Source organism: Eptesicus fuscus, chromosome 2 (genome assembly GCF_027574615.1).
Source record: "Eptesicus fuscus isolate TK198812 chromosome 2, DD_ASM_mEF_20220401, whole genome shotgun sequence".
Taxonomy (NCBI): domain Eukaryota; kingdom Metazoa; phylum Chordata; class Mammalia; order Chiroptera; family Vespertilionidae; genus Eptesicus; species Eptesicus fuscus.
The window spans coordinates 27,998,073-28,022,441 of record NC_072474.1 but is presented as its reverse complement, the minus strand read 5'-3'; the positions used below and the strand labels follow the sequence as shown (position 1 = coordinate 28,022,441).

The 24,369-nt window shown below is 40.4% G+C and overlaps 1 protein-coding gene across 1 annotated transcript in view; it reads right to left on the bottom strand.

Moving 5' to 3' along the window:
* The window catches only part of NET1 (neuroepithelial cell transforming 1), a 47,446-nt gene extending 37,605 nt beyond the window's left edge, over nt 1-9,841 (bottom strand). Inside the window, exon 1 of the mRNA XM_008155348.2 lies at nt 9,714-9,841. Coding sequence (XP_008153570.2) covers nt 9,714-9,841 — 128 coding nt within the window. The remainder of the gene's footprint in view (nt 1-9,713) is intronic.
* Between the last annotated feature and the right edge of the window lie 14,528 nt (nt 9,842-24,369).

Below are 24,369 nucleotides of genomic sequence, written 5' to 3'. Positions count from 1 at the left end.
ATGTGCACTGACCACCAGGGGGCAGACACTCAACTCAGGAGCTGCCCCCTGGTGGTCAGTGTGCTCCCACAGGGGGAGTGCCGCTCAGCCAGAAGCTGAGCTCATGGCTGGTGAACACAGCGGCAGTAGTGGGAGCCTCTCCCGCCTCCGTGGCAATGCTAAGGATGTCCAACTGACAGCTTAGGCCCACTAAGCCATCAGTCGGACATCCCCCCAGGGCTCCCAGATTGCAAGAGAGTGCAGGCGGGCTGAGGGATGCCCCCCCCCCAAAGTGTACAAATTTCGTGCACTGGGCCTCTAGTATAGGTATAATATTATAAACAAACTAGAGGCCCGGTGCATGAAATTGGTGCATGGGGGGGGGCGGTGTCCCTCAGCCCAGCCGGCACCCTCTCCAATCTGGGACATCCCTCTCACAATTCAGGACTGCTGGCTCCCAACCGCTCACCTGCCTGCCTGCCTGATTGCCCCTAACCGCTTCTGCCTGCCAGCCTGATCACTCCCTAACCACTCCCCTGCCAGCCTGATTGATGCCTAACTGCTCCCCTGCTGGCCCAATTGCCCCTAACTGCCCTCCCCTGCCCGCCTGGTCACCCCTAACTGCCCTCCCCTGCCAGCCTGGTTGCCCCTAACTGTCCTCCCCTGCAGACCTGGTCCCCCTTAACTGCCCTCCCCTGCCGGCCATCTTTGACCACATGGGGGCGGCCATCTTGTGTGTTGGAGTGATGGTAAATTTGCAAATTACCTCTTTATTATATAGGATACTACAATGTAGATTATAGGAAAAACAGGACCTTCATATTATGACTTACCATAGATCACACTTGTTAAAAACACTGTGATAGGTAAGTGCTATCATATACCACATGACTGAAAACAGCCTTCAGTGGGAATTGGGTTGAGAAGCAGCAATTATGATTTCTCAGATTATTTTTAATCTAATACAAATATTTATTCCAAAGTAGTAATCATAGTGGCACTTAAAACATTCAATAAACACTGCCATTCAGATATAAGACAAGTGTTAAGGAGAACACAAAACCAAAGCTACTTTTTCTCTATTCACTAGAATCAAGCATACTGACCTCAGAATAAATTTGATGTCTGAAGGCTGAAAAGAAAAATACCTCTTAGGAATTTTAAATAGGTTAACAAACTGGAAAAATATTTCCAACTGGATGGCAAGATTCTTTCCAGCACTAGCTATAATCAGCTTTATAGTAATGCTATTTTTTCCCCATTTCAATAACAAGTATCTATTTATTTTGAATACCCATGGAAAAAAATAACTCAAAACACAAATTTTGCCCAGAAAGCATGGGAGACAGTGCCAACTTTGAAAAATCATTGGAAGACATAGTCATTTTTCACAGGATCAGACTCAAAATGTAATAGCTATTTTAAATCCTGGTGGAAAATTTTTTTTTATGTCACAAAGCAAAAAGATTGAAAGTGTCCTTTTTTAGAAGATACCCAATAGAGTCCATTTAGAGGGAAGTTTAAAAGATAAAATAGTAAGTGATGCTGTTTCATCTTATCAATAATTTTTGTCCCATCCCCTTTTTTTATACATCCAAATAATTATAACACTAAGGCATAAAATAAATAATACATTAAGGAACCGGCTTGGTATATAAAGTTATGTTTCCTATTAAGTCCACTGTGATTATTCCTTGGCCTCTAATACACTTCCCTTCGTATTTGGTGTGTTTTTGAACAATGTATATTATTTTTGCATTAAGATAGCTTTAGTTTAAACAAAGCATAATTAATAATAAAGTTGATGTTCAACAAGAGAATCATTCTGTTAATTCATCCTTAAACCAAATTATATTTTCAGAGATTATGATTTGTTTCCCTGTGATGGAAGATAATTAAGAACTGAATTGGAATTATAAATGGCAGAAAGGTAGCTCAAAAAACGATTTTCATAAAATATACCAGACAATATAAGTGAGGTAACTCTTCCAATTTAAAAGGAAAACTACAAAAACATAAAGATACTTACTGGCTTAAAATAAGGTAGATATTTAGGGGATTACAATGAAAAACAACCAAAATGATTTAGAGAAGTAGTTTTTAAACAGCAAGCAAAATAGAAGGACTAATGATGGGAATATAGCAGAGTAGGTAATTAAATTAGCAAGAAGAAAGACTTGAGGCACAGGGACACGTAAAATATGACAAAGTGTAATTGAAAATTGTTTGGGACACCTCCAGATCTGTTAAGAAAAATTACTTCCTATGTGAAAACAAGAAATGCAGCTGCTCAGCTAAAAAAGTTGCTCCCACACACCAGCAAGTACAACTCAAATAAATGCCTCAGTTTAATTATAAACTATCACTTGTAACTTGAAAATAGCTAAAGTTAAAAATGTTGACCTGTAAATGCTCAGGTACCATTAATGTACAAATAATGATGTAAACTATGCTCTATAGTTAACACTTGTTGATTTGGGGTGAGGGCACGCTGAACTATTCAGTTCTCAATTTCTTTGCAAATTAGACAAAAGAGAAAAGACAATTATCACTGAAACAGTTCAATTATTTGAATAGAATATCTGATGTATTTGATACTACTCCTTTGACTCTTCAGCACCTTTGCTATTAAGGAACTGTCTCTTTTCCCACTTCATAAAGATTTTGGAGGAGTTGATAATCATGTACACTCTATACCCAATCACATGGGTTTCTCATCTGAGAGTTCCACATAACAGATACATCTTAGAAAATCTCTAGTCTAGAACACAGCTGAACATCTACCAGTAGACACCAGCACACACACATTCCAAACTAACATTAGTGTTTTTGTATTACATAATTTTAACATACTTATCAGATTGCCTTGCCCAAATTGCCTTGCACCAAATTCAGGAACAGGGGTACAGGGCATAATGACAGCAGGAAGTTAACAGTGAGGGAAGAGAAAAAATCTAGTAGCTTTTTATCACCTCACACTTGCTAAAATGACTACCATCAATAAATCAACAAACAGTAAGTGCTGGAGAAGATGTGGAGAAAAGGGAGCCCTAGTACACTGCTGGTGGAAATGCAAACTGTTGCAGCCATTATGGAAAACTATGGAGTTTTCTCAAAAAATTAAAAATGAAATTGCCATTTGACCCAGTGATCACACTTTATTTAGAAAGATATATTCTTAGAAATATATCCTAAGAATCCCGAAACACCAATCAGAAATAATACTGTATATGCACTCCTATGTTCATAGCAGCGTTATTTACAACTAGAGGCCTAGTACATGAAATTCGTGCACAGGTAGGGTCCCTAGGCCTGGCTGGCCATCAGGGCCAATCTGTGGGGTGACTGGTGGGGTGATCAGGGCCCCCCCGCTTGCACGCGCCTTGGCCAGTTTGGCATTGCCTACTCTCTGGACCCACCCCCCAGGTCACCTCCCTCTGCAGGGTGACCAGTGGGGCGATCGGGGGATCCCCACTGGCACCCGCCTTGGCTGGCTTGAGGCCCACGAACTGGGGGCAGCTCCTGCATTGAGCGTCTGCCCCTGGTAGTCAGTGCGCATCATAGGGACCAGTTGTTTCGCCGGTTGTTCAGCCAGTCGATTAGCGTATCAGGCTTTTATTATATAGGATAGCTAAGATCTGGAAACAGCAGCAAGTGCCAATCAGTAGATGAGTGGACAAAAAAGCTGTGGTCCATTTACTAGGTGTACCAGTTAATAATGTGGATTTTTTTCAACAGATGGAGTTACACATGTGTTGATGTATATGTGATTTGATATGTATGCTATTTTATTGTATTGACAACAAGCTTCAAAACTTATGTCAAATTTGCTGAAGGTGTTAACATCATAGGTATATTTGTGCTTAAAAATGTTGAATTTCGTGCCAAAAAAAGAGCATTTGCGGGAAGTTTTAATTCATTACTTTATTTTGAAGAAAAAGTTATCGTATACTTTGGGAAGCTTATGATGAACATGCTCCATCTCAAGATACTTGTGAACATTGGTTTAAATGCTTTAAAAGTGATGATTTTGATGTGAAAGACAAAGATCGTCCAGGTCAGCCGAAAAAGTTTGAAGACCAACTATTACAAGCATTCTTGGATGAAGATGTGTGTCAAACTAAAAAACAACTTGCAGAAAGATTCAACGTTGCTCAGCAAACAATTTCCGATCGTTTACAAGCAATGGGAAAGATTTTAAAGGAAGGAAAGTGGGTGCCACGTCAACTTTTATTAGGATAGATCCATGGTCGGCAAACTGCGGCTCGCGAACCACATGAGGCTCTTTGGCCGCTTGAGTGTGGCTCTTCCACAAAATACCACGGCCTGGGCGAGTCTATTTTGAAGTGGTGTTAGAAGAAGTTTAAGTTTAAAAAATTTGGCTCTCAAAAGAAATTTCAATTGTTGTACTGTTGATATTTGGCTCTGTTGACTAATGAGTTTGCCAACCACTGGTATAGATGAATGGGTTACCAACAAGATCAAAAAATAAAAAACTTCCTGGAAACAAATGAAAATGAACATACAACAACCCCAAATCTCTGTGACACAGCAAAAGCAGTCCTGAAAGGGAAGTTCATAGCATTACAGGGCTACCTCAAAAATAAAACCAAAAACAAGAAAAATTAATAATAAACTATTTATCACTACAACTTAAAGAAACAGAAAGAGAACAACAAGAAAATCCCAGAGTAAGTAGAAGGAAGGAAATAATAAATATTAGGGCAGAAATACATGACATACAAAAAACAATACAAAAAAAAAAAATCAATGAAATCAAAGGCTGGTTCTTTGAAAAGATAAACAAGATTGATGAATCGTTAGCTAGACTCAAGAAACACAGAGAGAGGACCCAAATAAGTAAAATCAGAAACAAAAGTGGAGAAGTAACCACTGACATCACAGAAATACAAAGGATTGTAAGAAAATACTATGAACATATGCCAATAAGATGGACAATGTGGATGAAATGGACAAATTACTAGAAAAATATAATCTCCCAAAACTGAATCAGGAAGAATCAGAAAAACTGAATAGGTCAATAATAACTGATGAAATAGAACCAGTAAAAACAAAACAAAACTCCCAGCAAACAAAAGTCTGGGTCTGGATTGCTTCACAAGAGAGTTTTACCAAACATTCAAAGAAAAACACCTATACCACCGAAACAATTCCAAAAAATCCAAGAGGAAGGAACACTTCCAAGCTCTTTTTATGAGGCCAGTATTATCCTAATTCCAAAACCAAATAAAGACACTACAAAGAAGGAGAATTACAGGTCAATATCCCTGATAAACATACACACTAAAATCCTCAACAAAATATTAGCAAATTGGATTCAGAAATATATTAAAAAGATCATACACCATGACCAAGTGGGATTTTTTCCTAAAGGGATTTCCTAAAGGGATGCAAGGCTGGTACAATTTTCACAAATCAATAAATGTGATACACCATATAAACAAACTGAAAGACAAAAATCACATGATCATATCAATAGACGCAGAAAAAGCATTTGACAAAACCCAATACCCATTTTTGATAAAACCTCTCAGCAAAGTGAGAACAGAGGGGGCATATCTCAACATGATAAAGGCCATATATAACAAACCTACAGCGAACATCATACCCTATGGGCAAGACTAAAAGCATTTCCCCTAAGAATAGGAACAAAAAAGGGATGTCCGCTTTCACCACTCTTTTTCAACATAGTACTGGAAGTCATCAGACAAGGAAAAGAAATAAAAGGCATCCAAATTGGAAAGGAAGAAGTAAAACTCTCATTATTCACAGATGACATGATATTATACATAGAAAACCCTAAAGAATCCACCAAAATACTACTATATTTAATACATGAATTTGGCAATGTAGCAGAATAGAAAACCAATACCCCCCAAATGGATGGCTTTTTTATACACCAACTAGAGGCCCAGTGCACGGATTCATGCACCAGTGGGGTTCCTGAGCCTGGCCTGCGCCCTCTCGTAATCCAGGACCCCTCGGGGGATGTCGTACTGCCGGTTTCAGCCTGATCCCTGCTGGCAGGTCGAGGGACCCCACCGATGCATGCCTCTAGGATACATATAAGATCTTTGGTTAATCTCTTCCCACCCTTCTCTCCACCCCCCAGATTCATCAGTCTGTTCCATGTTTCCATGCCCCTGCATTGAGCATCTGCCCCCTGGTGGTCAGTGCATGTCATAGCTACCGGTCAAATGGTCCCTATATATATCTATATATATCTTTATATATATAGATAATGAATACTCAAAAAGAGAAACTAAATCAACAATGCCATTTACCATTGCAACAAAAAATTAAGATACTTAGAAATAAACTTAACCAAGGAGGTAAAAGACTTGTACTGGGAAAACTACAGGATGCTGAAAAAAAGAGATAGAAGAAGGTATACACAAGTGGAAGAATATACAGTGTACATGGATTGGTAGAATCAACATCATTAAAATGTCCATACTACCCAAGGCAATCTACAGAATCAATGCAATCTGTATTAAAATACCAACAGCATATTTCACAGATCTAGAACAAATATTCCAAAATTTTATATGGAACCAAAAAAGATCCCAAATAGCCACAGCAATCCTGAGAAAGAAAAACAAATTTGGAGGGATCACAATACCAAATATCAAGTTATATTACAAAGCCAATGGAATCAAAACAGCCTGCTACTGGTCCAAGAACAGGCATAGAGATCAATGGGACAGAACAGAGAATCCAGAAACTGACCCAAACCATTATACTCAATTAATATTTGACATAGGAGGGAAGAGCATACCATGAAGTCAAGACAGTCTCTTCAATAAATGGTGTTGGGAAAATTGGACAGATACATGCAAAAAAATGAAACTAGACCACCAACTTACACCATACACAAAAATAAACTCAAAATGGATAATAGATTTAAATGTAAGTCATGAAACCATAAAAATCCTAGAAGAAATCATAGGCAGCAAAATCTCAGACATCTCTAGTAGCAATATGTTTAAGGATATATCTCCTAGGGCAAAAGAAACTGAGGAGAAAATAAACAAATGGGACTACATCAAAATAAAAAGCTTCTGCACAGCAAAAGAAACCATCAACAAAACGAAAAGGGAGGCCACTCTATGGGAGAACATATTTGACAATGATACATCTGATAAAGGGTTAATATCCAAAATATATAAGGAACTCACACAACTTAACAAAAGGAAGACAATCCAATTAAAAAATGGGCAAAGGACCTAAACAAACACTTCTCCAAAGTGGACATACACATAGATGGCCAAGAGACATATGAAAACATGCTCAAAGTTACTGATCATCAGAGAGATGCAAATTAACAATGAGGTATCACCTCACACCTGACAGAATGGTTACCAGCAACAAATCAATAAATGACAAGGGCTGGCGAGGATGTGCAGAAAAGGGAACCCTAGTTGGTGGGAATGCAGGTTGGTGCAGTCATTATGGAAAACAGTATGGCGTTTCCTCAAAAAATTAAATATGGATCTGCCATTTGACCCAGTGATCCCACTTCTAGGAATATATCCTAAGAATCTCAAAACACCAATCAGAAAAAAATGTATGCACCCTGTTTGTAGCAGCACAATTTACAATAGCTAAGATCTGGAAACAACCCATCAGAGTGGATAAAAAAAGCTGTGGTACATTTATAGCATGGAATACCATGGAACAGAGTGCGGAATCTCTGAGGGAAACGGGGGGCGGGGGGGGGGTAGGCAGAATTTGTATTCATATATGCATAACCCATGGAAAAAGACAATAGGGAGGTTAAAGCCTGGGGTGAGGGGCGGGGGTGGGCTGGAGAGGGTCAGTGGGGGGAAATGAGGGTCATGTGTAATACTTTCAACAATAAAGATTTTTAAAAAAGTTAATGTGAGCATTCTTTTATTTTGAGCAACTATTACTACAAAAAGTAATAATAATGACAGTTGTGGCTTATCAAGAACTGGCTCATTTGTTTAAAATACGTTTTGAAAAAACGGTCCACCCCTAAAATTAAATTCCTTTAAGGGAACAATAACCCTCAGATCTGAGTTTATACAACAGCTAACCTGCCTTGAAAGTACCTTTAATCTTGGCTATCCAATCTACAAATTCATTGATTTTACTGGAAAAACAAAATTCAAAGAGTTAAGTCCTATCACTATTGGTATATTACAGATCACAGTATTATCTTTCTACCAATGGATAGCATTACTCTTAATCCGTTTAAAAGGAAAATATTATAAAACTCTTAAAAGGATCAGTATGTACTTATATTCCTGCCATACAGTGATATGTAACGTTCAATGGATTTTCCTAAAGTCGCATAGGGCAAAAGTAGATGAAAATGCTACTTATATTCAGTATTTATAGTATTTGCAAAGAAGAGCTCCTTAATTGTGGCTGTGTGAGTGAAAATAATTGTTTCACTGGTTATGATTACTAACAGAACTCTTTTTTTTTTTAATTAAGGTATTATACGTGTACATATCTTACCATTGCCACCCCCCACCCCACTCCCATATATGCCCTCACCCCCCAGAGTTTTGCATCCATTGGTTATGCTTATATGCATGCATACAAGTCCTTTGATTGATCTCTTATCTCCCCCACCTCTCCCTAACCTTCCCGCTGTAATTTGACAGTCTGTTTGATGCTTTACTGTCTCTGTATCTGTCTTTTTGTTCAAGTTTATAATGTTCTTTATTATCCATAAATGAGTGAGATCATGTGGTATTTTCCTTTCATTGACTGGCTTATTTCACTTAACATAATGTTCTCCAATTCCATCCAGGTTGCTGCAAATTATGAGAATTCCTTCTTTTTTTATGGCAGCATAGTATTCCATTGTGTAGATGTACCACAGTTTTCTGATCCAGTCATCTGCTGACGGGCACCTAGGCTGTTTTAACAGAACTCTTTAGAGACCTTCAGTGGAGGGAGCATGACAAACCATATTAAATTAGGAGCTAGGAAATACAGGACAAAATATTCCCAGTATCCAGCTGTGGAATTTCATTGAGCTTCAAAAAGCCTAATATATAAAAGAAGCTGTACTAATTTTCTTTTGTACTAATTTTTAAGGCTCTCTCTTTCAATACCAAAATGGGTAAAATCAATGATTTTCGTTTGTTTAATAATAGCAAACATGTGTTGAATGCTTATTATGGACCAAACACTATTCTAAGCATGTGAGATGCCTGTATGAGTTACACGCTTTAACTCATAATCCGCACAGCGACTCTACCAGGTAGACATTATCACTAGCCTCACTTTACCAGTGAAGAAGCGGGGGCCGTGCATTAACTAATTGGGTCAAAGCCTTCAGGTAGTCGGTGACAGAACCAGGACTCCTATCCTCCAGGGAGCATGGCTTTGGCATTATTCAATGGCCCTGGCTGTGTTAGAAGTCACCGCACTCGGGTACCATTCCGCTCCCCCAGCCCCGCAGGCTCCAGGGCAGTTTCCGTCTCCCTCGGAGCTGCCTCCATTCCAGCAGCTACCCCGCCAGCGTGGGGAACCGCGGCCGGCCCCAGGCCCGCCCCCCGAGGGCGGAGGCGAGTGACCAGCCCGGGTGCCCAACCCCCGCCGGAGGGAGGTCGAGAAGGAAGAGGAGGAAGACCAGCCCGCCAGCCCGCCACTCCAGCCGCCTACCACCTACCACCCTCCCGGGCCTCGGACCAGCTGCCCGGGTTCCAGACGTGGCCGGCCCCCGCGTTCACCTGCGGTCCGGCTCCGGCCTGGGAGTGTCAGGTGAAGGCCCCGCGGCGCCGCCCGCGCAGAGCTCGGAAGTCCGGCGGCTTCGTCTCCGCGGCTGGGGTGGCTTCTGGGCCGCCAGCTCGGGCTCCATGGCGCGCAGGGGGATGGGGCAGTGGCCCGGTGCCCGGGAAGTCCGCCGGGACGGGCACCGTGCCCAACCACTTCGGTCCTGAGAGAAGTTTCTGTCAGGAATGAGCCGCTGCCGCCGCCGCCGCCATCTTCCGGGGTTTGAAAATGGTGACCGCCCTGCGCCAGCCAATCATGGGACAGCTGGCCGTTGCTAGGAAACGTGAATCCCGCCCCTCTCCCTCTCCCGCTCCCTTTCCCCCCCACCCCATCCCCTTCCTGGCGCCTTAGAAGTGGGAAAGGGAAGGTGGTTGGAAGGAACAGCCCTGCAGACTAGTTGGGTGGCCTTGGGTTTTATTCTATTCCTGAATTCCAAGGCCCAATACCTATTTCAGTGTTTATTAGGACTTTCACCGCAGGCTAAGGCACAAGAAAGGTCGAAAATAATAACCTAAGATGAGGTTTGGTCAGGTATGCTAAATTATTCCTGTAAAATAACCGAAGATAAAGGGAAGTATTCTTAGGGCTGTCTCTAGGAAACCATTAAAATCAAATTATGAGCCCTCCTGTCTCCCAGTGCGGAAGAGACAATCTCTGTTCAGCAAGAAAGTGCAGAAGGCAGCAAAAGGCAGAACATCAAAATAAGGACCCTTTCAAATAAAAAAGACAATTGTTAAGTAGCACATTGTTTCCTATTTTAAATATTGCTTTTTATATGTCCAAGGCTTTAAATTAACCTCTCCTTTGATTCCGTTTCTGGTAATCTATCCTAGGAAATAAAACTACATGTACATTGAAGGGTGGCAGAATATGTCATCCAAAATATGCTACTTGGACATTAGGATTAATTTTGAGCTACAGGCACTTGAAGAACACCAAGTGCAAGCAAGAAGAGTACTCTCACCTTCCCCTTTCTTCCTGAAAGTGGGAGATAAAACTCCCAGGTGAAAGCTGCCTCCCATTATCACCAGAGATGGGAGGAGCCAAGAGAGAGTGAATTCTGTACAGACTTTATTAAAATAACTCTTATCTTCTTCTTTAGTCTCTCTCTCTCTTTATATATATATATATATTTTTTTTCCTTTTTCTAAATATTTTGGTTACTTTTTCCCAGTTGCCTCTTTTTCTTTGACCTAGCATATAAGCACTAAGATTTTGCCTCTTCTTTGGTTCTCCATTTTCCCCTGGGGGCTCCCATGTACATGTAAAAATCTGTTTGCTTTTCTCCTATTAATCTGTCTTCTGTCATTTTAACTAAAATACTGAACCAGATATCCTAAGAGGACAGAAGTAAAGTTTTGTTTCCCCTACAATATGAAGATGTTAATGGCACTGTTATTTAATGGCATCAGAAAAAGTAAAGATTATCTAAATAAACAATGATAGGGAAATTGTTAATTATGGTTGATCCACTGGAAAGAATATATTTGAGCAATAAAAATGTTGTGGGGTCAAACCCTGGAGTCAAAATAAGACCACCGGAGGCTGCTGATTGATTAAAAAAGCAGGCAAGGATTTATTGAACTGGCCAGGACGGCCGCGAGAGCACCACACGCAGGTGGCCACACTCACGAAGGCGCCGTTCCAGGTGTAGGCAGTCCTTTTAAAGGTCTAAACCACAAGAATTTTCCTTTGTCCTGCTGGACATTGGAATGTGGCCCTATCTTGCGAAAGCAGGTTTTTACAGAAGCAGAACCAAGCGGAGTCAGAAATCTCTAAAGGTTATCTACAGTTTCTACTCCTGGAGCTACTGAGTCAGTGGGAATCAATCTCCTGTAGTCCTGGTCCACAGGCACAGGAAAATTACCTTTGTGAGTCTCCAGGTCTCAGTCTGGAAGCTGAGGTAACTCCCCTATTGTTTAAGCAAGTAAGTGTGTGCAGAAGCCAGAATAGCAGGGTTAAAATTCAAACAGCAGTTTTTACCTAAGTATGGTTGCTACCATACTTCACACACATTTAGATCCTACCATGTGAAATTGCTGAAATTTGACCTTTTAAAACAGCAGTTTCATCATTCCAACCCAGTACTTTGGTAAGGTCTTCAGAAGTTAGAGTCTGTCAGTTCTCAATTCTTAAAACTGGTTTTGATAGTGTAATTGGAGATAGGCAGTCTATAATAATCAATTTGCAAAGTGTTAGATAATCCTGGATGTTGATGTGGGGATTCTCAGTGGGGAGAGATTTCTTTCCAGTGGTCAGAATACTATTGTTTTATGCAGAGCACTTCTTTCCAATTTTCAGATACTTGGGAACTTACTATTTTGTTTAATTATTCACAATATTTATTGAATTCCTACATATTATGCCAGGCCCTGTGCTAGATACACTAGGGAAACAATGAGTAGAAGACAAATTTTAATAACAAAATAGCTTTACCTAGAAACAGAATGAAAGAAAGGGGACCATTCTGAGGTTTGGTCATTCAAGACATGAAAAAGCCATGCGAACTGTCTTGATTCTACAAGATGTAAACTTTCTGGTGTCTGAATGCCCCTGCCCCCAAAGGCAATGCCTTACTCTGCCTTAGAACAGTGTTGAATACATGACAAATGTTCCCTGAACTCTCTTTTTCTCAGCTCCTTGTAAACTGCCCATCTCCATTAACAAATTCTTCAGAGCAGAGCTTGAGGGAACTGATTAAACTTCAGCTTTTATAGTATACTAGAGGCCTGGTGCATGGATTCATGCACTGGTGGGGTCCCTCGGCCTGGCCTGCACCCTTTAGCAATCCGGGGCCCCTTGGGGGATGTTGGAGAGCCAATTTCGGCCCGATCCCTGCAGGCCAGGCTGAGGGACCCCACTGTGCACTGGGCCTCTAGTATGCATATATGATCTTTGGTTAATCTATTCTCGCCATACCCCCGTCCCGCTTCCCTCTGAGATTCATGAGTCTGTTCCATGTTTCCATGCCTGTGGTTTCCACTCCTGGGTTGAGCATCTGCCCCCTGGTGGTCAGTGTGTGTCATAGCTATGGGCCAGTGGGCCAGTCACTTAGGCTTTTATATATAGAGATATTTAGAGTCTAGATTTCCCTTCCTAAGAAGATATTCTCATTATCTTAATTAGACCTAAAAACTGTTCCAAGTTTTTCAACCACAGATTTACAACCATAGATTTGCAAATATTCTCTTGGGGGACTTCCTCAAAGATTATTTTTAAAACCTTTGACTATATGCAATGACACTACTGATCATGTAGGTTGATATTAATTGATATTCAACAACTTGTATACTAATATCAATTAATATGTAAACCAATATTTCTAAAATCTATTTTCTTACATTATCTAAATAAATTAAACTCTGTGTTTGTAAAACTGCTTACTAAGTGATACATGAGCTGGTTTCAGCAACCAGTAAAGTCACATGGTATGTACCAGTTGTATATAACTTGGGTTATAGAGGAAAAATGCTGGGGATGGGTAGTTCTTGCCAGTTCCATGTTCTTTTTTTTTCTGCCACTTCCAACAATCTGATTTACCACTCTGCATCACAGACATTTCAGTTCTTTCATCAAACCCTCAGATTAATGTTTTGCAGAAAAATCAGAATTGGAAGAATGATGCCAAAGGGACGATTCCTCTTATGATAAATTTATTTTAAGAAGAAAACTCTTCTTTTTTTTTTAAATCCTCACCTGAGGATATTTTTTCCATTGCTTTTCAGAGAGAGTAGAAGAGAGGAAGGGGAGGAGGGAGGGAGAAGAAGAAGGAAGAGGAGAGAGAAACATTCATGTGAGAGAGACACATCAACTGGTTGCCTCCCATATGAGTCCCAACTGGGGGTGGGAAGGGAACCCACAATCCAGGTACCTGCCCTTGACCGTGAATTGAACCTGAGACCCTTGAATTCAAGGGTTGACACACTAACCACTGAGAATACTGGCCAGGGTGAAGACTTTCTTTAAAAAAAATTTTATTGAATTTATTGTAGTGACATTGGTTAATAAAATTATATTGTTTCAGGTGTACAATTCTGAGACATCATCTGTATATTGTATTGTGTGCTCACCACCCCAAGTCAAGTCTCCTTCTATCACCATTTATCCCACCTTTACCCTCTTCTACCTCCTCCCACCCCCTTTTCCCTCTGTCAGTCTGTTCTCTGTATCTATGAGCCTGTTTCTATTTTGTCCATTAGATTCTACATATAAGTGAAATCATATGGTACTTGCCTTTCTCTGACCAGCTTATTTCACTTAGCATAATACTCTCCTGGTCCATCCATGCTGTAGCAAAAGGTAAGATTTCCTTCCTTTTAAAAAAAATCTTTACCTAAGTGCCGCAACCTTTTGCAGCGAGGATTCAGGATCTGGAGAAGGGGCCACACACAAACGAATATACTAGACAAGAAATATAAATTTAGAAGTTATTGGGGGAGCCAGGCAGAGACCTACTCTCTAGTGGAGTGGACCTCTGAATGTCCAGACCCATAGCTTTTTATTTACTAGAATATACATTTGCCCTTTAGCAAACAAAACAGACATATCAATGGTAAGGTTTGGTAAACAATAAATGATTATCAGGTTAGGGGATTGCCTTCAGCCTTTCAGCCAGCAGCAGGGTAATACTATGCTGATTCTCAGCCCTTGCTGAATATCAAAGTCCATCAGCCTTCTCACATTTATATGTTAACTACTTGCCTCCAGCACCCAAGGATGTTTACTGATTTGAGAGAGAGAGAGAGAGGGAGAGAGAGAGAGAGAGAGAGAGAGAGAGAGAGAGAGAGGAAAAGAGAGAGAGATAAATGCCTATGTGATCAGTTGCCTCCCATATGCGTCTGACTGGGATAAAACTTGAAACCTATGTATGTGCCCTGACCAGGAATCAGACCCACAACCTTTTAGTGTGTGGGACAATGCTTCAACCAACTGAGCAACCCAGCCAGGGCAAGATTTCCTTCTTTTGTATGGTCTCATCATATTCCATTGTGTAAATATATCATAACTTTTTTATCCACTCATCTACTGATGGACACTTGGACTACTTCCAAATCTTGGCTATCCTATCTAATAAAAGAGTAATATGCAGATTGACCATCACTCCAACACACAAGATGGCTGCCCCCATGTGGTCAAAGATCCTGCCCCCATGTGGACACAAGATGGCCACCACAAGATGGCCTGCAAGGGAGGGCAGTTGAGAGGGACCAGGCCTGCAAGGGAGGGCAGTTGGAGGCGATCAACCCTGCAGGGGAGGGCAGTTAGGGGTGACCAGGCTGGCAGAGGAGGGAAGTTGGGGGCAAACAGGCTGGCAGGGGAGCAGTTAGGCATCAATCAGGCTGGCAGCGGAATGGTTAGGGGATGATCAGGCTGGCAGGCAGAAGCAGTTAGGGGCAATCAGGAAGGCAGACAGGCGAGCAGTTGGGAGCCAGCAGTCCTGGATTGTGAGAGGGATGTCCGACTGCCCGTTAAACGGGGGTCCCAGATTGGAGAGGGTGCAGGCTGGGTTGAGGGACACCCCTACCCCGTGCACGAATTTCATGCACCAGGCCTCTAGTTGTAAATAATACTGCAATGAACATAGGGGTGCATATATTCTTGAATTAGTGTTTAAGTTTCTTCAGATATATTCCCAGAAGAGGAATCACTGGGTCATAAGGCAGTTCCATTTATACTTTTCTTGAGGTAACTCCATAGTGCTTTCTACAGTGGCTTTATCAAGCTGTACTCCCACAAACAGTGCACAAGGTTTCCCTTTTCTCCATATCCTCGCCAACACTTGTTTGGTGATCTATTGATGACAGCCATCTGACATATGTGGGTGAAATCATCATTTTTCTGATGATTAGTGATGTTGAACATGTTTTTATATGTCTATTGGCCATCTGAATGTTCTCTTTGGAGGTCCTCTGGCCATTTTTAATTGGATTTTTTTTTTTTTGAGTTGAGTGTTACAAGTTCTTTATAAATTTTGGATATTAACATAATTACCATTTTAGATGCATCATTGGCTAATATTTTTTTCCCATTCAGTCAGTCTTTTCATTTTGTTGATGGTTTTCTTTGCTGTGAAAAAACATTTTAGTGTGCTGTAATCCCACTTGTTTATTTTTTCTTTGTTTCTCTTGTCCAAGGAGACATCAGGAAAAATATTGCTATGAGAAATATCTGAGATTTTACTGCCTATGTTTTCTTCTAAGATTTTATGATTTAAAGTCTTACATTTAAATCTTTAATTCATATTGAGTTTAGTCTTGTGTAAGGTAATGAAGGTGGTCTAATTTCACTTTTTTGCCTGTATCTGTCCAGTTTTCCCAACATCATTATTGAATTGACTATTTTTACCCAATTGTATGTTCTTGCCTCCTTTGTAGACTATTAATTGACTATAAAGGCATTTTTTTTTCTGGTCTCTCTATACTGTTGCATTCATCTATATGTCTGTTTTTATGTCAGTACCATGCTGTTTTGATTACTGTGGCCTTGTAGTGTAGTTTGATATCAGGTAGTGTTATTCCTCCAACTTTGTTCTTGTTCCTCAATATTTCTGTGGCTATCCAAGGTCTTTTGTGGTTCCATATAAATTTTTGGAATATTTGTTCTAGTTCTGTGAAATACACCATTGGTATCTTGATAGGAATTGTGTTGAATCTATAGATTGCTTTTGGGTAGTATGGACATTTTAATGATGTTAATTCTTCCTACCCATGAACATGCTATATGCTTCCACTTATTTGTATCTTCTTTGATGTCTTTCTTCAGTGTCTTATAATTTTCCGATTACAGGTTTTTACATCTTTAGTTAAATTTAGTCCAAGGTATTTTATTTTATATTTTTCATACAATTATAAATTTTCTTAGTTTCCCTTTCTGATAGTTCATTATTGCTGTGTAAAAATGCAACTGATTTCTGGATATTTATTTTATACCTTGCTACTTTACTGAATTCATTGATCAGTTCTAGTAGTTATTTGGTGGAATCTTTAGGATTCTCTATATACAGTATCATGTTATTTTCAAATAATGACAGTTTTGCTTCTTCCTTTCCAATTTGGATGCCTTTTATTTCTTCTTCTTGTCTTATTGCTATGACTAGGACTTCCAGTACTATCTATAACAATAAAAGCATAATATGCTAATTAGACTGGACATCCTTCTAGACGACCTTCCGGACAAAGCCGGGGCTGTGAGGGAAGCCTGGGTCACGGGTGCCAGAGGGAAGCCAGTGCCAGCAGCTGGGGGAAGGAAGGCCTACTCTTGCATGAATTTCGTGCATCAGGCCTCTAGTGTTGAATAAGAATGGCAGAAGTAGATATCTTTGTCTTGTTCCCAATCTTAAGAGAAACACTTTTGGTTTTTGCCCATTGAGTATGATGTTGGCTGTGGGTTTGCCACATATAGCCTTTATTATGTTGAGGTATGTTCCTTCTATCCCCATTTTGCTGAGAGTTTTTATCATAAGTGGGTGTTGGATTTTATTAAAAGCTTTTTCTGCATGTATTGATATAATGAAGCGATCTTTATCCTTTATTTATGTGCTATATCACATTTATTGATTTGTGGATATTATATTAACCTTGTATCTCTGTAATAAATCTCACTTGATTATCATGTATGACCTTTTTAATGTATTGCTGGATCTGGTTTGGTAATATTTTTTGAGGATTTTAGCAAGTATGTTCATCAGGGATATTGGCCTATAATTTTTATTTTTGTAGTGAATTTATCTGGTTTTGGAATTAGTAAAATGAATTTGGGAATTTTTCCTCCTCTTTAATTTTTTGGAATAGTTTGAGTGTTTTCTGCTACCTTGCCTTTCTTCCTCTGCTTCATCCAACCTACTGTTTATTACTACTAGTCTATACTTTATTTCAGATATTATATTCTTCATTTCTGACTGGTTCTTTTTTATGGTTTCTATGTTCTTTTTTATGCTTGCTATCTCTTTGTTGAAGTTCTCACTAAGTTTATTGAGCATCCTTATAACAATTTTTTGAACACTATGTCTGGTAAATTATTTGGCTCTAATTCTTTTAGCTCCTTTTCTGGAGATTTCACCTATTCTTTCATTTGGGGCATGTTTCTTTGTCTCCCCATTTTGTCTGCCTCTTTGTGTTTGTTTCTATGAATTATGGTAGGGTGTCTTATATCCTAGGTGTCCTGTGGGACCCAGTGGTGCAACCTTCTTGAGCACCTGAACTGGGTGCTCCAGGAATGTCCCTTATGTGGGTTATGAAGTTTTGATTTCTATTGGCCTGTTTGTGCATGGAATCCCCCCTCAGGCTGAAATCAGATTTGTTTCTTAAAAACTATTGTGTGTGTGTGTGTGTGTGTGTGTGTCTATTTTTTGCTTCTATCAGTTATCTATTTATTATATAGGATTATTTTCAGATATTGCAGTAAAAAACCAGAAAAAGTAGAAACTGGAGTATTAGTTGTAGGGTTTAAGAGGGAGAATTAAACTTTAGAAGAAAATGTGTGGCTAGAAAAAGCTCTATTAATTAGAAGTAGATTGAGACTAATTTTTTTTATGCTTAGACTATCTTACAAAGAGACTATTAAAACTTTAAAATACTGAATTATGTTAGTAACAGGGGAGGAGAGTGGAGGAGAGAAAAGGGAGAAACATGGACATTGTGGGTGTGGGAATGACAATGGAAAGCTATTTAGGTTGGGGAAGCCAGGGCTGCCAACAGATAATTAGCAAAGATAACTTCAGAAATGTCAGAACATCCATCAGAATTATTTCTCAGAGCTGAAGACTTCTTTCTTTCTTTCTTTTTAAAGAAGAATTTCTTGCTAAGATTTTTCTTTTCTCATTACTTAGCAATGAATTGCCTGGTCTATATTAAAAAATACCTAAGAAAGGAACTTTCAAAAGAAAGGAAATCATAACTAAACATCACATTTATATACTTGCATTATATTACACACACATACTTTTTTCTTTTAAGACTTCTTTATGTGTGTGTATGTGTATGTATGTGGATATATATATTTAATGGAATATTATCATGGACACTTGAAGTCTGAAATTGGTGGAGCAGACTGGCAACTTGCTTAGAAGCTGAAGCTAAAGCTGCTTCTTTTCTTAAAGCCTTTCAAGTGATTAAATGAGGCCCACCCACAATATCAAGGGCAATCTTTACTTAAATTGAAGTGACTGTCAGTGTAAAACCACATCTACAAAATGCTTTCATAGCAATACCTAGATGAGTGTTTGATTGAATAACTGAGCACTAAAGGCTAGCCACCTTGACACATAAAACTATCACATCAGAAAACTTCTCTGGACTTGAAATTCCAATTATTATTAGTTGAGGAAACTTTTTCCTTTAAGACTTAGTTTTTCAAGGAAAAAAGGAATTACTAAAGAAATGATGCATTTTAAAAATTATATTACAAAAGAGGTTTTTCTTCTAATTCCTTTGCAAATCTCAAGTAATCACAGCATTATCTCAGGGTGTTCAAGCCACCACAGCCACATTGAGACTGAAGAGCTGAAAAGTGGCGGGGCTGCTTTAAGTGAAGCCAGCAGCTCAACTCTCAGGCGGAGTCACTTCCTGCCTTGTGATAAAGCTCACCTGGGCAAACTCTGTCACTCATTACCAGGGGGCACCTTCAACTCAGCATGGTAAGTGACTACTGTGCTTGTACATTGTTGACAGTGTTGCTTTGGTGTTGTAGAAAATTTTACTCATCAAATTTGGCACTCTTCCCCTCCAAGACATTTTTAATAAATTCTTGATATGAGAGAAGAAATTTTTAAATAACTATTGTTTCTCTTAACAGCCATGTTTGAGGCTGATTTGAATAAGCTCTCCTCTATTCAGCTCTAGTTTTGCTGCTTTTAGCAAAAGCATAGTTGATTTTCAGGTATTTATTGCCTTTAACTGAAGTGCTGAAGCAATAACCTCTCCTTCCTTTAGTTTTTGCATTGGTTTTATACCTGGTGTGCTGATTTTTTTTTTCTATATAAATCAATTGTTTCACTTCCAATTGTGGTTTTAGAGTTTCTGGTGACCTCAGACCCAGGTAACCATTGTTAGGCTCATAAATTGACAGGTAAAGTGCATGGACATCTTTGTTCTCTCTTGAGTTTAGTCCTTTGGGGACCACCCTTTAAGATTCACTTTCCCTTTAATCTCTATGTGCCAGTCACAGTAATTTTTAGTATCTCAGCATTTCTAATTCTTAAATGGAAGCAACCTTTCAAATTGCTTTTTCATCTTTTATCTTCTCACCCCATGGAACATTTCTAAGATGTTTAGATTGTTTTTCTCTTAAAAATGATGCCTTCTTATATGAAGGATCCTCATGGTAATGGAAATGTTGTGACTTCACTATATCAATTCATATTCTGGGTATGGTATTTACTATAATCTTGCAAGATATTTTCATTGGGGAAATGGATAAAGCACACGTGATCTCTGTATTATTTCTTGCAACCACATAATAATGTGCTATGACTTACCAATATTGATATTTAGTGGGCATTTTGCAATCTTTTATTATTTTATAGTTTGGTTAATATTTTAACAGATGGCTTGGAAAGGAGGGGAAGGCCAAGAGAAGAATAAAGTGAAAATAGCATTCCGTACCCTGGGACACAGTTATGTTATAGATTCAGCTGCTTCTCAAACCAGTAAAGACAAGATTGGACCTTGTTGGGCCAAGTATTCCTGCTAAGTTAAAAAAAGACTGTATCACTCCTATGTCTGAACTACTTGCATACCAGCCACAGAGCAGCAATTATTTTTTTTTTTCTATTGGTGATTTTGGGGGGATCTAAATATTGTGAGCAAATATCACGTGTGCATCCCATGGGAACTGGGTGATCAATAGCTGAGGAAGGATGCCGTGAGAGGAATCTACATGTAAGTGGTTTTCATGATGTAGAAGTGTGAGCCCCCCCCCACCTTTTAAATTTTTACCTAAATATAGGAATTTAGATGAATATTGATCTGATTATAGTAGCTATTGTACTGAGATCATTTTTAAGTCGAACAGGAGGAGACATATGGGTGTGAAGAGGCTGTTTATGGTGGAATGTGTTGTTTTCCAGGAGTTTGGAATATTGGTTGATACTAAGTGAAGTGCTTTCTAAATTGAGTTCACAGCCTTTGTTGGGAGAGACAGATACTTGCATAGAGAAGAAACAAGAGGGAAGTACTCAAGTAGTGATCTTGAATTCCTCATAAAGCAAAAAAGGGCTGTTGTGTCTTGTGAGTCAAGGAGACAAAGTGCAGTTTGATGTGCTGAGTGAGAACAGAGTCCAAGCCAGATTGCGGGGATGTGACCTCCCTCCCTCCGGCTAGAGGACTTTTTGCAGTTGAACCTCAGACCTTGAGAAAGTACAACCCTGGACAGGGGCAGGGTTGCCTATCAGCTTATCAGGCAAACAAGTTGAAGGGCCCCTCTGGTACAAAAGACAGGCTTCTCCCCTATAAGACCACTGCTTAGACTTGTCCCATGACCACTGGCAATCAAAACTCAACTATATTAAAATCAGCAATTGCTATCATTTCAGATTTTTAGGATTAATTTTTTTCTTTCCCTCTCTTAGATGAATAGATATTTATCTGTTTAATTACAACTAAAAAGGTTGTTTGGCTTTTAAAATAACGTGAATGGTAATTTAACAGCAGGATAAGAGAGTAGAGGCTAATGAAGAAAACAATAAAATTTAAACAGGAAAATAAAATCACTACCTAGATATAACTTCAGTTATATTTTGATACATTTTAAAAACACTTTTTCTAACTTATTTTTAAATGTACTTGACATTATATATCATGTCTTTACTTTATCCTATATAATAAAAGCCTAATGTGCTAAGTGTCAGACTGTTCTACTGTTCAAGCAGTTGCTATGATGTGCACTGACCACCAGAGGGCAGATGCTCTGAGTAGTAGGTTAGCTTGCTGCTGGTGTCTGGCTGATTGGGACTGGGCGAGAGGGGCCAGACACGCTCTGGAGCCCTCCTGTGATCTCTCCCCGGCCCCTATCGTGCACCAGTGGGGTCCCTCAGCCTGGCCTGCACCCTCTCTCAATCCAGGACCCCTTGGGGGATGTTGGAGAGCCAGTTTTGGCCCAATTCCCACAGGCTAGACCGAGGGACCCCACTGGTGCACGAATCCATGCCCCAAGCCTCTAGTATAAAATATAAAATATAAAGTAAAAATTATATCATTTCCTATGTCATACTTTTGTGTGTGTAAATATTTAAGGGTTGGATAACATGCCATTGTGATGATGTATCTTCCTTTAAATGCTCAACAATAGATAAGTGGTTAAGTAGATTGGTTCTTGGTTTTCACTTTTTTGTATTTTAACTAGAGGCCTGGTGCACAAAATTCATGCATGGGGGTTGTCCCTCAGCCCAGCCTGCACCCTCTCCAATCTGGGATCCCTCTCACAATCTGGGACTGCTGGCTCCTAACCACTCGCCTGCCTGCCTGCCTGATTGCCCCTAACCACTCTGCCTGCCAGCCTGATAGCCCCCTAACCACTCCCCTGCTGGCCTGATTGATGCCTAACTGCTCCCCTGCTGGCATGATCATCCCTAACTGCCCTCCCCTGCCAGCCCAATCGCCTCCAACTGCCTTCCCCTTCAGGGCTGAGGGGACTTGGGGACTCTGGCTGGATGAAACGAGCCTGAAGGGACTAGGGGACTGAGGCTGGGTGAGGTGGGGCTGAGGGGACTGGGTACCGCCATCTTGTGAGGGCATGGCAGTCAATTAACATATTTCCTCTTTATTAGATAGGATGCTGTGAATGCCATTGTGCCTAAATCTTTGCATTTTAGATTACTTCTTTCTTTTGTAATTATTTGTTGATGCCATTTGCCTATTTATCTTGTAGATATCTCAAGGGTGTTATAGAAAATCTAGAGGCCTGGTGCACGAAATTTGTGCACTGGGGTGGGGGGCGGTGTCCCTCAGCCCAGCCTGCACCCTCTCCAATCTAAGACATCCCTCTCAGAATCTGGGACTGTTGGCTCCCAACTGCTCACCTGCCTCCTTGCCTGATTGCCCCTAACCACTTCTGCCTGCCAGCCTGATCACCCCTTAACCCAGTGGTCGGCAAACCGTGGCTCGTGAGCCACATGCAGCTCTTTGGCCCCTTGATGTTCTAATGTCACTTCTTCAAATTAGACTTGCCCAGGCCGAAAACCGACTTCTGCGCATGGGCCACGAAGTTTCAATCGCACTGTACATGCATGCCCGCATGTGGTATTTTGTGGAAGAGCCACACTCAAGGGGCCAAAGAGCCACATGTGGCTCGCGAGCCGCGGTTTGCCGACCACTGCCCTAACCACTCTCCTGCCAGCCTGATCGATGCCTAACTGCTCCCCTGCTGGTCCGATCACCCCCAACTGCCCTCCCCTGCCGGCCTGGTCACCCCGACCTGCCCTCCCCTGCAGGCCTGGTCACTCCCAACTGCCCTCCCCTGCCAGCCCGGTCACCCCTAACTTCACTCCCCTGCCAGCCTGGTCACACCTACCTGCCCTCCCCTGCAGGCCTGGTTGTCCCCAACTGCCCTCCCCTGCTGGCCATCTTGTGGCGGCCATCTTGTGATCACATGGGGGCAGCCATCTTGTGCGAGGGCGTGATGGTCAATTTGCATATTACCTCTTTATTATATAGGATTGATGTATATAAAAATTGCTATGTATACTGTATAGCTGGGTTGTTAAATCTATTGCATGTTCCCTTGGTAAATTTTTAACTACTTTTAATCTTAGAACATCCTCTCCTTATTTAGAACCCATAAGAATAGTAAGTGTAAAATCTCAAGCTATGTAAAGGCACCCTGGTTGGTGTTGTTAAGTGGTTAGAGCATCAACTCCCACACTGAAGGGTTGTGTTTCAATTCCCAGTAAAGGCACATATCTGGATTGCAGGTTTGATTCCTGGCCCAGGTCCAGACATATCTGGGAGATAACTAATCAATGTATCTCTCTCATATCAATGCTTCTCTCTCTGTCTCTCTGTCTCTTCCCTCTCTTTCCCCCCTCCCTCCCTCCCTTCCACTCTCTCTAAAAATCAGTGGGAAACCCTAGCTGGTTTGGCTCAGTGCATAGAGTGTCGGCCTGGAGACTGAAGGGTCCTGGGTTTGATTCTGGTCAAGGGCACATGCCCTGGTTGCAGGCTTGATCCCCAGTAGGGTGTGTGCAGGAGGCAGCCAATCAATTATTCTCTCTCATCATTGATGTTTCTATCTCTCTCTCCCTCTCCCTTCCTCTCTGAAATCAATAAAAAATATTTAAAAAATAAAAATCAATGGGAAAAATATCCTTGGTTGAGGATTAAGAAAACAAACAAACACACAAACAAAAGATATAAAAAAGTAACAATATTAATTTATCTGATATGGCTTTCAATATGTGTCAAAGCTATACATTGATTTTGGTTTTATTTCTTTCCAATAACCAGCTAATTTTTTTCTTGGTAAGATAACTTGATTTTGTACATATATTATATATAAAATTATATAGATAGTCTTAATTCATTCTTAACCAATTACACAATAGGTGCTTAACTTATGTTCTCAAAAGAAACCTCTTAATGGAATTAGAGAGCTTGGTTCAGTTGTTCCTAATACTTACCT